The sequence below is a fragment of the Marmota marmota genome, unplaced genomic scaffold (assembly GCF_001458135.2).
Source record: "Marmota marmota marmota unplaced genomic scaffold, marMar, whole genome shotgun sequence".
In the NCBI taxonomy this organism is placed as follows: Eukaryota; Metazoa; Chordata; class Mammalia; order Rodentia; family Sciuridae; genus Marmota; species Marmota marmota.
Window position 1 is genome coordinate 5,962,427 of NW_025999960.1, and position 13,795 is coordinate 5,976,221.

Here is a 13,795-nt window from a genome sequence, read left to right on the forward strand (position 1 = left end):
TTCAGGTCCTTGGCCCATTTGTTGATTGGGTTATTTGTTATCTTATTGTCTAATTTTTTGAGTTTTTTGTATACTCTGGATATTAGGGCTCTATCTGAAGTGTGAGGAGTAAAGATTTGTTCCCAGGATGTAGGCTCCTTATTTACCTCTCTTATTGTTTCTTTTGCTGAGAAAAAACTTTTTAGTTTGAGTAAGTCCCATTTGTTGATTCTAGTTATTAACTTTTGTGCTATGGGTGTCCTATTGAGGAATTTGGAGCCCGACCCCACAGTATGTAGATCGTAGCCAACTTTTTCTTCTATCAGACGGCGTGTCTCTGATTTGATATCAAGCTCCTTGATCCATTTTGAATTAACTTTTGTGCATGGCGAGAGAAAGGGATTCAGTTTCATTTTGTTGCATATGGATTTCCAGTTTTCCCAGCACCATTTGTTGAAGATGCTATCCTTCCTCCATTGCATGCTTTTCTTTTTAATGGTAAAGTTGTAATGAGTTACAAAGGATTTTTAGTCTGCTTAAAAACTAATTTCTTTAAACAATTATACATGGAATCAATTTTTGCTTGTTAAAAGATATTGAAATGAATATATACGTGGCTCTTGCATAAAAGAGCTAGATAAAAACTAGATGTTTTTAAAATTAAATTCACTTAATTCTGTTGTTTATTAATGAAGGAGGCAAAGGATGCCCTACTTCATAACTTATTTTTAATTAATAACTTTTTATATTATAAAATTATGAATATTGAGTTGTAAATATGTAGAAAAGAATAAAGAACTGAAGTCAAATGAGCAATAATTCCACCACAGAAACCTACCTGGCTGGAAGTGTCTAAGCTCTCATGCCTTTCCCTCCCCATGGCTGCCTCAGGAATCCTACTGAGATTTAGATTCAGTTCCATGCAAGAAACCCATAGCATCTATTGCTGCCTGTAGCCTATAACAGTTTTCAGCAGGGCTAACAAGCTGATAAGACACTGAAGAGAAGCTGTTAGAGGCTATTGCTGTGCTATAAAATATGTCTGTTGTTGCTTGGAAATTTTCTTTTCTATGGGAAAAATGTGGGAGAATTATTCCTTTTATTCAACCAACAAACATCTTTTGAGCTTTTATTTTATGTATGTATAGTGCAGTGTTAAAAACAGTTGTTTATTAAATTGTTAGTGTTTAGCTGGAAGAAAGATATCTATGTAAAAATTAAAATGCACAGATTTCTATAAATGCCAAAATAAGTGAAAGGTATGCAAGAGATTTAGACATTTAGAAGGAGCTATCACTTGGACAGGAGTAGCATTTCTCTGCTGATCAATGTGGAAGCCTTTCTTTTTAAAGGTCCCTGGCCACATGCCCATTGGAAATATTCTTCTAGAACTCCACATGATTGCATTTTAGAATAGCCCTACAAGGAGTCATCAAAAGTTATAAAGAGAGGGGAGAGATGACTCATTCTTTTTACAACTTGAAGTGTTAAAACTGTAGGAAATTCTTTCTTTCCTTTCCCATTCCCTTTTCTTTCCCCATGGTATCTATTCTTATACATGCGTCACATTAAAGACTCAGTTTATCTGAGGCTTTGTTGATAAACAAAAGCTCAATTTCAACATCAGTGCTAGCCAAAATCACTCACCAGGAATTATTTTATTTTCAAATATGCCTCCTTTGCCATCTGAAAAAAAATCGATTTGGTGAAATAGTGACTATATCTCAATCTCACTATATGTCAATATCTCATTACATTGGCAGTTAATGTACATCATATATTTTTACCATGGAGATATGAGGGTTGGTTACTACTATGTAGTCATTTATTGTCAGATTGTTACAGGACTCAAGCTTTTGTATTTGCCATGTTTGGTACCTCTCTCTATATCTATTACAGTGATTTAGGATGAGGTTAATGTAATGTGTTAGCAGACATCATACCAAATATCTCATCCAAGACCTACTTAATCCTCATTAGTCTTACTTATCCAAGAAAACAAAAGTGTGCTGAAAAAAATTAAAGTAATACCATTGTTACGTAATACTAAATGGAAGCATTCAGATCATCACCATCCACATAACCATTATTTTTATCATCAATTTAGGAGACTAGGTTTCATTCATAGATTTCAGAGGGTAGGATACCTATGCTGAAAGATTTGAATTGTGTTAGAAGAAAAGCTTAAGGTGAAAAATAATAATAATAAAAAATCTTTCCTTACAAGTAGATCTCTGTATAAGTTTGCCCACATGGAGTGAATACAGAGGTAGAAAAAAGCAGAGCCGAGGAAAGTAGGAGAGATTATAAAGAAAAAATTATACACAAGGGTGAAAAAAAAAGTGTAGAGGGAAAATTAATAAACCTCATTTAGTTTAACACAATTATTCCTTTTCCTAGGTTTCAAAATAGCTCATGACCTTTTTCCTGAGGCACTTAAGACTTAGGATCACATGAATGATTTTCATGGTTTTATAAATTTCTGGGAGATTTTAATTCTCTAAGACCCAACAAAATCCAAACAGACACTCATTTTTATTTGACACTGAGAGTGTGACATGTGGGCTATTTCATGGAAGAAAGAATTAAACCCTGCAGCAACCTTCCCAGAAAGTGTCTGGGTGACAGAATAGAAAAGCAAGAATAAGTACAGAAATAAAAATACTCTTCTCAAAACATATTTGACCAAGATGAAATGAATCATATCAAAGCATTTGGAAATATCATTGTGTTGATAACGCATGCATCTGAGTGACAGGATGAGAGTGATTTCATAGGATACAGTTTGGTAGCAGCTAGGAGCCCAGATCCTGAAAAAAGACTGAATGAAGTTCAAGTCCTATCCTTTGGAACTCTGGTTAATTTCTAAGCCTCTGAATTTGACATATACAACTCTCGGGGGTACTCTCCTCACTGGGTCAATAGGAGAAGTGCAATGTATCTGCCATGACATATCTAACTCCCAGGAGTTACAAAGATTACAGAAGATAATAAGTATAAAGTGTATGCCTCAATAGTGATTATGGAGTCCCAAATCACATACCATCTCACTGAATCAAGACCACTTAACCTGCCCTGTTTTACCTACTCAAGAAAAAAAAAAAAAGGGTTTTGAAAAAAATAATCATAATGTATAAAGTTGACACATTATCATCATCATTGACCATAATTATTGTTGCTCTCTTCATCAATTTGGGAGACTATTTTTCATAGGGTTTAAAGAGCTCTGTTTCAGTCCATTGTGAATTACAACAGCAGCATACCTGAAGCTGGTAATTTATAACACAGAATGCTATGTCCTCATATGACAGAGGTAGAAGGGTAAGAGACTGAGTGCTAGCCTAAGTTTCTTTTATTAAGGCTTTAATTCCATTAGACTCTCAAGGTCTAATCAATCCTTAAATTCTTAAATTCCCATCTTCTGATGCTATTCCATTGGCAACACCAGAGTTTTGAAGAGGACCCATTTAAACCATAGCAATCTCTATCCTATACGTGTTATTTTGGGATCAAAGAACAGATAAAAATGCAAATTAAAAAATCCTTCCTTAGCAGTTTATATCTGCATTGGTGTAGTTACATGGAATGAATGAGGAAGTAGAAGCAGAAAACGAAATAATTAGAGGAAAAGAGAAAAAAAAATCACACATAGGATGAGAATTATCATTTGTAAGAAAAATTAATAAGCTTCATTTAGTTTAACATAGTCATTCCTTTCCTCAGGTGTGAAGAAAGGTGGTAATTAAGATAGCCAGGCATTCTCTGATATTCCTCCCACTGAGAGGTGAAAATTAATTTCCCTACCTTAAACTTGGGATGGCCTCAGTAACTTACGTAAAGAATAGAGACTTCTACATCTATGCTATGACTGGCCCTGGAGTTTCTGTCTCAGACTTAAATACTCATTTTGGGCCATGTGACCACGATGAGGCCACCATGTAAGGATGAAGCCCACAACAACCTTGGATAGACCAGATCTAAAAGGGGAAAGATGTCCAGGAAGCCTCAGCCCTTTCAGCCATCTCAGCCCAGGCACTGGACATGAACTCAGATGAAAAAGCGATAGTAGGGAACACATGCACCCCTGGATACTTGACACAGAGAAGACCTGAGGAATTCAACCAACAGGAGAACTGAAGTTCAGAAGTATGGCCCTAACCAACAAATGCAGCTCTCTCGCCATTCAAGTCATAGCAGCTGAGGCCCCAGCTATTGAAAAGGAGAAATGTGCTACTCCACATTTCTGACCCACAAATTGTGAGCATAAAGGAATGATGTTGTCTTATGCCTCAAAGTTTTAGGGATGTCTGTTATGCAGCAACAGAAAAAGAAGAGACCTCCAATTTATAAATTAGAAATACTTCAGTTAGATTTACTCATCGTCTAATTTATCTTCGTTTTCCATTAAGATCACATTTCTAAGTCAACTATTTACCAAAATGAAGCTGACTCTATGGTTATGAAAGTTTGTGCACAAATGAGTAAAGAATAAGCAGAAAATCAATGTTAAAATAGCTAACATATGAATTTTTCAAAATACCAAATCCCTTTGGTATATTCTTACCAAAGCAAATTCATGAGATATCCTTCCATCTGGAGGCAGCTTTGCACCAAACCCCAGAGCAGGGAACATCTTATCACTGTCATAGTCTTGGACGATTTCTCCCACTGCTTTCAGCGCCATGCCATAGGCGTTCAGCTGATAAGGATTCATGTAGTGGAGAGAAGTGGGCTGGGCAGGGTTGCCTGACAACAGAAAATGTATTGCAAGCATAAGTCATCAGGCTAAGGATATTTTTAAACAACATTGTTCTCTGATGTCCATTTCAGAATAAAATATTCAAAATCATGATTTCCTGCCTATTTCCATAGTGTGTCTAATAGTTTCATTTTTGATGGATATTAAGATACAGGTTGAATTCTTATGCCTACAGTCAGAGGACCAAAATGATTTATGCGTTCAATAATTGTAAGCCCTTCCTAAAATATAACTATAAATATAAGTTGAACTTTGGAGAACTATCCCAACTTGTCATTCAAGAAAAGCAGAGCACAGTGATTTTCAAATTCAAGGTGATTAAATACGTAGATTGGAAACATATTCAGACTTGCTAACTAGACAGTAGGTTAGGAGCCAGTGGCCCAGAGGTAAGTCTCTCCATTTCCAGGAGAACATCTGTAAAATAAATCCTCCCTTAGTGATATCTGGGAGGACAAAATAAGGTTATGTGTTTGAAAGTGATTAAAATTAAAAAAAAGTATCACAGAATTGTAGGCTTAACTATTATTGTTATTATTGGTTGGGTTATCCATAAGGTTTTATATTTCTAAAATGCTTGTTCTATATAGGGGATGCATCTGAATGGAGATGACCTTGAGAGCGAATGTAAAACACCACTCAGACACACTGAAGTTCACACTGAGTCACCTTAACTGCCAGCACAAAGGCAGCCTCCAAGTCCATTCAGTATCTTAAGTGAAAATGGAAAGTTTGATTGGACTTGTAATAGCTCATACGACTCTATTCCACATTAAACCAAGGCCCAAAGAAGGAAGGCCTTGAGACATTTAAGGGGGGAAAAATAACAATAAATACTTGCAATTCAGAGAGAAACAAAATAAAAGAGAGATTCCTCTTGGTTTATAATACATATAACTACACAAATGCATTTGTATTTCCAAAAGGTTACCAGCATTCACATGTTGGTTCTGCGTGACGAAATTTCTAAGACAGTCTTCTATAGATGTCTTTAAGGTTCACCTCAACTTGACTGACTTTTGAATGGTTTCTTCCTGACTCTAGGACCCTGACCTCACTTTTCTTACAGCATTTGCTTTAGAAAACTTGCAACTGTAAATTCTTTCTTTCCCTCTCAAAAAGGAAAAATTCTATAACCATGAAGTATCTTCCTTAAGAAGCGGGGGGGGGGGCATTCCTTTGAAATATAATCATTTAAAAATACAGTACTACTATCTTCCAGTTTCTGCATATTTAAGAGGCTGCTTTCAATAAGAGCAAATCAGCAAACACAGAGGCCTGCTCACATAGACCAATCTCCTAGTTAATGTCCCACTAAATCACCCTAGCATTCAAATCCCTCCAGCCTTTTGCTTCAGAGCCCCAGAGTTCAATTTTTTTCTCTTCTTAACTCTTGATTATATTATTAAATTGCTATAATTCTGAATAAAGTCTTCCTTTTCTTTTTAATTCATCCAGTACAATTTTTTCTGTTATGTCCTTCTAAAGTAGGGACTTTGTCATTTGGTCAAAAGTCTACTTTAGTCAGAAACAGGAATACCATTAAAGGACTAAATGGTTATTTAATGCAACTCTCAAATAATGGTGGCAATATGACAAATAATTATATTTCTCTAAAAAAACAAAAAAACCCAAACCATTAGAATCCCAGCATGCTTAATATCTTAACCTCTCATGTGTAGCAGGACCCCACCCCTCTCTCAGCATCTTTATCTGAACCATCTCCATTGTATACCAATGATACTTCCCTCTCCTCTCTACAGACTTCTCAAATTTCCACCCTGTCCTGAAAATAACTTTCTTCTCTTCCAGCTTATGTCTTCTGTGTACCAAACAACGTTCTTCTTTAGCTTGGCCCTTGCTATCTTTTCTTTTATATCCTTATGGCTCTGATGGCTCTGATGTTCTGCACTACAAAATTTGGCAATTAAAAAATTAACTGCCAACTCCAAGAGTCTCTGACCGTGTTTGTCTTTCCTCTATATCTGCAATGGTATTTATACAGAATGAACTGTAATAGGTTAATATGATATATTCATAATAACAGGGAATCTAACATATATTGAACATCTTATTTCATATCTCACTTAAGCATTTCAACAAACCAATGGCATGGGTAATTTTATTATACCCATCTTTCAAATTAAATAACTTGCTCTAAATCATATAGCGTAAATAATTGGTAAAACTAGAATATGAATTTAAGCAGTCAGATTCCACAGCTCTTGACCTTAGTTATCATTCTTTACTTAAGGTATTTACAATAGTTTTAAGCCTAGAATAATATCACACTTAAGCTGATTTTATTTTAGAGATAACACCAGGCGTTTGTAAGAACATTAGACTTAAATAGACTTTTAGCTGCTTACTGAGACATAATTCACATCATTTGTAAATTACAATTCTATCATTTTTTACTACAATATACTCACAGATATGCACAACCCTCATTACAATCAATTTTAGGACATTTTCATTGCTTCAAAAATAAACCCTGTACTCATTAGCTATTGATCCCTTACCATCCACCCCAGCTGTAAACAGTGAATGTCTTTCCTGATTTTCCTAATCCAAATATGTCATACAATGGCATCCCATAATATGTGGTCTTTGTGACCAGCTTGTGATTTCAACATCCGTCTATGTTGTAGCATGCATCAGTTCTTCACTCCTGGTTATTGTGGATCAATATCCATTGTATGAATACACTACATTTTGTTTATCAATTTATCAGTTGACAGACATTTGCATTGTTCCCATATTTTGGCTATTTTGCTGCTACAAAAATCCACTGGCAAGTTTTTCTGTCCACGTTTTCACTTCTCTTAGACATATATCCAGACGCAAAACTGCTGGGTCGTATGGTAACTTTTTATTTAACAATTTGACTAACTGTGTTTTCCTAAGTGGCTGCATCATTTTATGTACCCATTCATAATATTATAAAATATCTGGTTTCTTCACATCCTGACCAATACTGATTATGGCCAACTAAATAGTTGTGAAATCTTACACTTTGATGTCTATTTCTTGAAGTCTATGCATGCCAAGAATGTATTCATGTGTTTACTGGTCATTTGTATACCTTACTTGTAACAATATCTACTCAGATTCTTTGCCTATTTTTAAAAATTTGTTTATTTTTCTTATTCAGTTAGAAGAGCTCTTCATAGTCTACGGCCATACCACCCTGAACGCATCCGATCTCATCTGATCTCAGAAACTAAGCTGGGTCGGGCCTGGTTAGTACTTGGATGGGAGAAGAGTTCTTCATATATTCTAGATATAAGACCTTATAGGATGTATGCTTTGTAAATATTTCTCCCATTCTGCAGTTTGTCTTTTCACTTTCCTGATAGTCTCCTTTGGAACAAAAGTGTTTTAATTTTGATGAAGTTCAATTTATCTATTTTTTTCTTATTGTTCATGTTTTTTGGTGTCACACTTAAGAATCAACTGCCAAATGCAAGATACAACCTGTTTTCTATAAGTTTAGCTCTTACATTTACATCTGTGTTCCATTTTGAGACTTTTTTTTTTAAATCTCATAGAGGTAAGAGTCTAACTTCATTCTTCTGCATGTCTATTCAGTTGTCCAAGCACCACTTTTTAAAAAGATTATTATTCTTTATCCAGACATGGCATCTAGGTTGATTCCACAATTTAGCTATCGTGAATTGTGCTGCTATAAACACTGTACGGTTGTATCACTGTAGTGTGCTGTTTTTAAGTCCTTTGGGTATGGATGGAAGAGTGGGATAGCTTGGTCAAATGCTGTTTCCATTCTGCCTTTTCCAAGGAATCTCCATACTGCTTTCCAGATTGGCTGCACCAATTTGCAGTCCCACCAGCAATGTATGAGTGTGCCTTTCCCCCCACATCCTCACCAACACTTATTGTTGTTTTTATTTCTAATAACTGCCATTCTGACTGGAGTGAGTAGTTTTGATTTGCATTTCTCTAATTGCTAGAGATTTTGAACATTTTTTCATATATTTTTTGATTGATTTTATATCATCTTCTGAGAAGTACCTGTTCATTTCCTTGGCCCATTTATCGACTGGGTTATTTGTGGGGTTTTTTTGGTGTTAAGTTTTTTGAGTTTTTTTTTAATATTTCCTAGAGATTAGTGCTTTATCTTATGCGCATGTGGTAAAAAATTGCTCCCATCCTGTAGGCTGTCTCTCTTCACCTCACTGATACTTTGTTTTGCAGAGAAGAAGCTTTTCAGTTTGAATCCATCCCACTTATTGATTCTTGACTTCATTTCTTGCACTATGGGAGTCTTGTTAAGAAAGTCAGGTCTAATCTGACATGATGAAACTCTGATACACACACACACACACACACACACACACACACACACACACTGGAATATTACTCATCATTAAAAGAAAATAAAATCATGGCATTTGCAGGTAAATGAATGGAGTTGGAGAATACCATGCTAAGTGAAGTAAGCCAATCCCCCCAAAACCAAAGGCTGATATGTGGATGCTGATTTATAATGGGTGTGTGGGGGGGGAGCATGGGAGGAATGGAGAAACTTTAGATAGGGCAAAGGGGAGGGAGAGGAAGAGAGAGGGATTGGGGATAGAAAGGATGGTGGAATGAGGTGGACATCATTACCCTAAGTACATGTATGAAGACACAAATGGTGTGAATCTACTGTGTGTACAACCAGAGAAATGAAAAATTGTGCTCTATATGTGTACTATGAATTGAAATACATTCTGTCATATATAAAAAATAAGAATAAATAAGTAAATTTTAAAAAATTCTTATTCTTTCCCTCACTGAATTGTGTTGGTATCCTTGAAATCAGTTAACTTAAATTGAATTGTTTTTTTTTTTTTTTTTTTTTTTTTGGTACTGAGATTGAACTCGACCACTGAGCCACATCCCCAGTCCTATTTTGTATTTTATTTAGAGACAGGGTCTCACTGAGTTGCTTAGCACCTTGCTTTTGCTGAGGTTGGCTTTGAAATTTCGATCCTCCTGCCTCAGCCTCTTTAGCCACCGGGATTATGTGCCACTACACCTGGCCTATGTGATTTTTTTTTAATGAAAAACTTCAGAAGTATGTAAAGATACAAATGAAATACCTAACTCTCATAAAAATAAAAATGTATTTTTCACTTAATTGGTGATAGCTTTTATCAGGGAATAGTCTTAATACTCACCATTTGATGCTGTAAAATCAATAGCCACTGTGAAGTTGATTTGTGTTCTAGAATATAAATAAATGAGAATCATTAATAAGCAAATAAGTGCACAAAAGGAGTTTGTTTTCCATTTGTGTTATATTTTTTAGTGTGACTAAGTTTCTTAAATGTTACTTATATGCAAATATATTACAATATACATTGGATAACATTAGATAGACAGTTTTACAATATAAAAACTTGATAAAAATACTGTTGATAAAAATATAGTCATACTACATACAATAAAAAAATTAAAGTCCTAGGAATAAAAGTAACTTGTATTTTTTACCACAATAACTATGGGAATAGCTCACAGTGAAGAAGTCAAATTGCAAATATTTTCCAGTTTTTAATGCCAGTATTTATTAGCAATTTACATTAAGATCAAAATTATTTTGTAGTCATCATACTACACCTTAAAGTATTGCATTGCTAAAATCATTTCTAAAGATATTGCTTAAACTAATTTTCTTTCAGCAATCCTGAAAGTAGGATTCTCTTCTATTTTCTTTAGAAATCAAGAACTCCAGGTACATATTCATCTCTAATTGCAGTATTCCTCTATGTGTATATATGTATACTCATTCATCATAAATATGGAGATGTTAATGAGATCTGTCATATATTTTAAAAATTATCAGCCCAGGTAATTAACAAAACTATTTTACTGAATTAGTCAGATTTTTGTGTTTTTTACTATGTTAGCTTTTTTTTTTTTTTCTCATTTAGAAACCAAACAGGTGGCATTCACCTAAAAAATTTACTCAGGAATATTTATGGCTCCTTCTGTTAAGTAATTTCATCTCTTTCTTACCAAAGAAGACATCAAACACATAAATAATGATGATGATATGATTATTGTAATAACTATAATCATAGTTATTATAACTATAACTATAATCATTATTTTTATAATCATAAAAATAATTCCTATTAAAAAGGAAATCATTTGAAAAGATGATACTTGGACTATTGTTTAGCCAAAATTACTTTTGACACATTGAACAACCGATGCAAGGCTTAAAAGTTTGGAAATGTTGGATAAATGATGATGATGATGGAATTTAAAAAATAATCTGGCTCAAGGTACCTTGTTCTCTTAGCAAAATGTATGACAATGTTTCCTTCTTTCTCCAAAAATTCAGTGTAAATACTTAAATACTAATCAGGGATTTAATCAAATTCATTCATTCTTTTCCCTAAACAATTGAAAAACCTTTTGTGGTTACACTTAACAAAAACTAATGTAGATTTCCTTTATATTCCCTTATATGATAACTTCTCTTCGAAGTGGAAATCACGTTTGTAGTCTAACAATATAGGCTAACATGGAACAAAACACTAACCAATATGAACCAAAGTGCATACAAACTTTCAAAAAAAGAATACAGTGAGACTTTTGGGAGAACATTTCCAAAATCCTTTGAGGGCTTGAAAAGAACAGTCCTCATCAGTACACACCTTCGCCATGCAACTTCTTATGAACAAGTGACCATAATTCAGGGTAGGATACTGTATCTTAGAAAGGGTATGGTTTTTGAATTGGAAAGGACAGGGATTAAGTCCCAGCAACTCAGTTGGTGACCTCAGCCAACTTTGAGGGCAGGTTCCTGGCACACAGTAACAAAAAGAAAACTGAAAGATAACTACATAAAATATTATATGCAAAATATATTTAAGTGCATAATATATGTAATATATTTTATATGCACAATAATTTGATAAAGAACTATTGTCTTACTTTTACAGAATGAAAGTTTTGCTCATAAAACTTAGTATCTTCCCATGCCAATGGTAAAAACAAAATTATAAAATCCTGTATTATGTTTATTTTATATATACATAAAATATATTTAATTTTCAAGATATACATATATAAAAAATAAACAAATATACATATACATATATATATAATGAATTTATTTAAAAAAGACAAAAGATAAGAAAAGAAAGGGATAGAAAGAGAAAGGAAGGCAGGCGGGTAGTCAGGCCAGCCTAAAGGGTACCACTAAGACCCAGGATGCTTTAATACTAAATATAAAAGATTGATGCATTTAGCATTAAGGGTAAATAAGACCATTTGGTAATCAGAGAGTAAGAGAGATATTCAAGAATTAAGCATTGTGCTTGATGCATATTTGGTGGCTCAATAATTACAAAGTTTGATTAATTCTTTGTCTCATTATGCATGTCAGAAAGATTTTCTGCCTTTTATTGCTTTGAATCAGCAGCACTATTCAGATCAGAAGGGAAATGTGGCTCACAACAGAAAGCTTCTCCTCATGGTAGTGATGTTCCCTTAGCCTACTATAATACCACTGAATTTTTTTCCTTTAAAAAACTAAAGCTCAGCAATTACTTATTAAGCATCTTCCAATTGGCAAGCACTGTGCTGAGATGAAATGAAATAAAACAAATGAAGCGCCATCTTTGATCTTACAGATTTTACAATTTCAACTTTCTATTCTTAAAAACAATGACAAAAACATCCTGGCATTTTATCACTAATTGATTATCAAAAGTATAACTAAAACTCAACTGCACATTTACTGTGAGTAACAGATTATTCATTTCCATGATTTCTGAACATTTTCATTTCTACTACAATGTATATTTATCATATCAAATACCATATTCTATATATTTAGAAAATATTAATTAATAAATGTTTTAAAGATGTTAGCAATATGACAACTTTAGGCTATAAGGCAGATTTCTCGAAGACAATGATTAATAATCTGTTATAAAAGCAAGCCCCAAAATACCACCAATAATCTTGTTATCCTTTTCATTCTCTAATATTGCTTGAAGTCTAATGTTAGAGGAAAAAAATCAATCACTTGTCAAAGTAAAAAATCTGAACTCACACAGATGACTCCTGATAGAATATTCATAAAAACAATCACATATAAATCCTTGAAACATTTTGCTTAGGAAGTGTTACTTTAGCTGTCATTTTATGTTTTAGAAACAGAAAAAGAAATGCAAGGTTTCAAGAATCCAAGATAGGAGCACCATATCCTAGAATATAAAAAAAGTTATGCCTGCCAAATAGCACAAGCTAGTACCAACATCTCATGAGACTTCCCAATGCATATGTCCTAGTACTGCAAAAATATATACTTGGAAAGTGTTCCTATTTTACTTTGCCACCTTTCCAAAAACTGTGAATGACAGAAAAATTAAATGTCAAGATGGAAAGAATTTACTAGCACAGCAAGACCCACAGAAAACAAGAATGTATACACACACATGCACACACACACACGTCAAAGAAAATTACACACACATACAGTACTATCATCTCAGAATTTTTTATAGCTATTATTATGAATTAATTATTATGAACTAACAGTTGTGATGGGGGTATATAGAAACGCTGTTTTCATTGATTTCCAATTTCAAATCCTGTTGTACACACTGCACATTATGAATCCTAAAGATGGACTTCCCCCATCCTTATTTAATTCTGACAAACAGATTCAGATTCACCAGCTCATGGAATCTAGAGCCCCCCAATACTGGGATGCCCACCCAACCCTAACATGCATATCAGGACTTTGCTTCTGCCTTGATTTGCCAACATACAACCTAGTTTATACCTCAGTTCTGGGACCTGCTGTGGACTCCTAGGCCCCTTGCCTCGGGCACTGTCACCCAGCCTGAGTGACCCTATCTCATCATGGGATGAACTTTATACCCTTTTTTGTCCTAACTTTTTCCTCTTTTTTAAAAGTAGTTGAAGTACTTTAATGACAGTACTGAGTTGCTAGATTCCAAACTTTCCTGCCTGTTCAAAATTGCTGCTTCCCTTGCTCATAAACTATTCCCAGGAATACTGTCCTCTGGA

At 34.2% G+C, this 13,795-nt stretch overlaps 1 protein-coding gene across 1 annotated transcript in view; it reads right to left on the reverse strand.

Moving 5' to 3' along the window:
- Positions 1 to 13,795, reverse strand: part of Cpne8 (copine 8) — a 193,049-nt gene that overhangs the window by 28,028 nt on the left and 151,226 nt on the right. Inside the window, exons 14-15 of the mRNA XM_015493226.2 lie at positions 9,922 to 9,968; positions 4,544 to 4,725 (exon numbers count right to left, since the gene is read on the reverse strand). Coding sequence (XP_015348712.1) covers positions 4,544 to 4,725; positions 9,922 to 9,968 — 229 coding nt within the window. The remainder of the gene's footprint in view (positions 1 to 4,543; positions 4,726 to 9,921; positions 9,969 to 13,795) is intronic.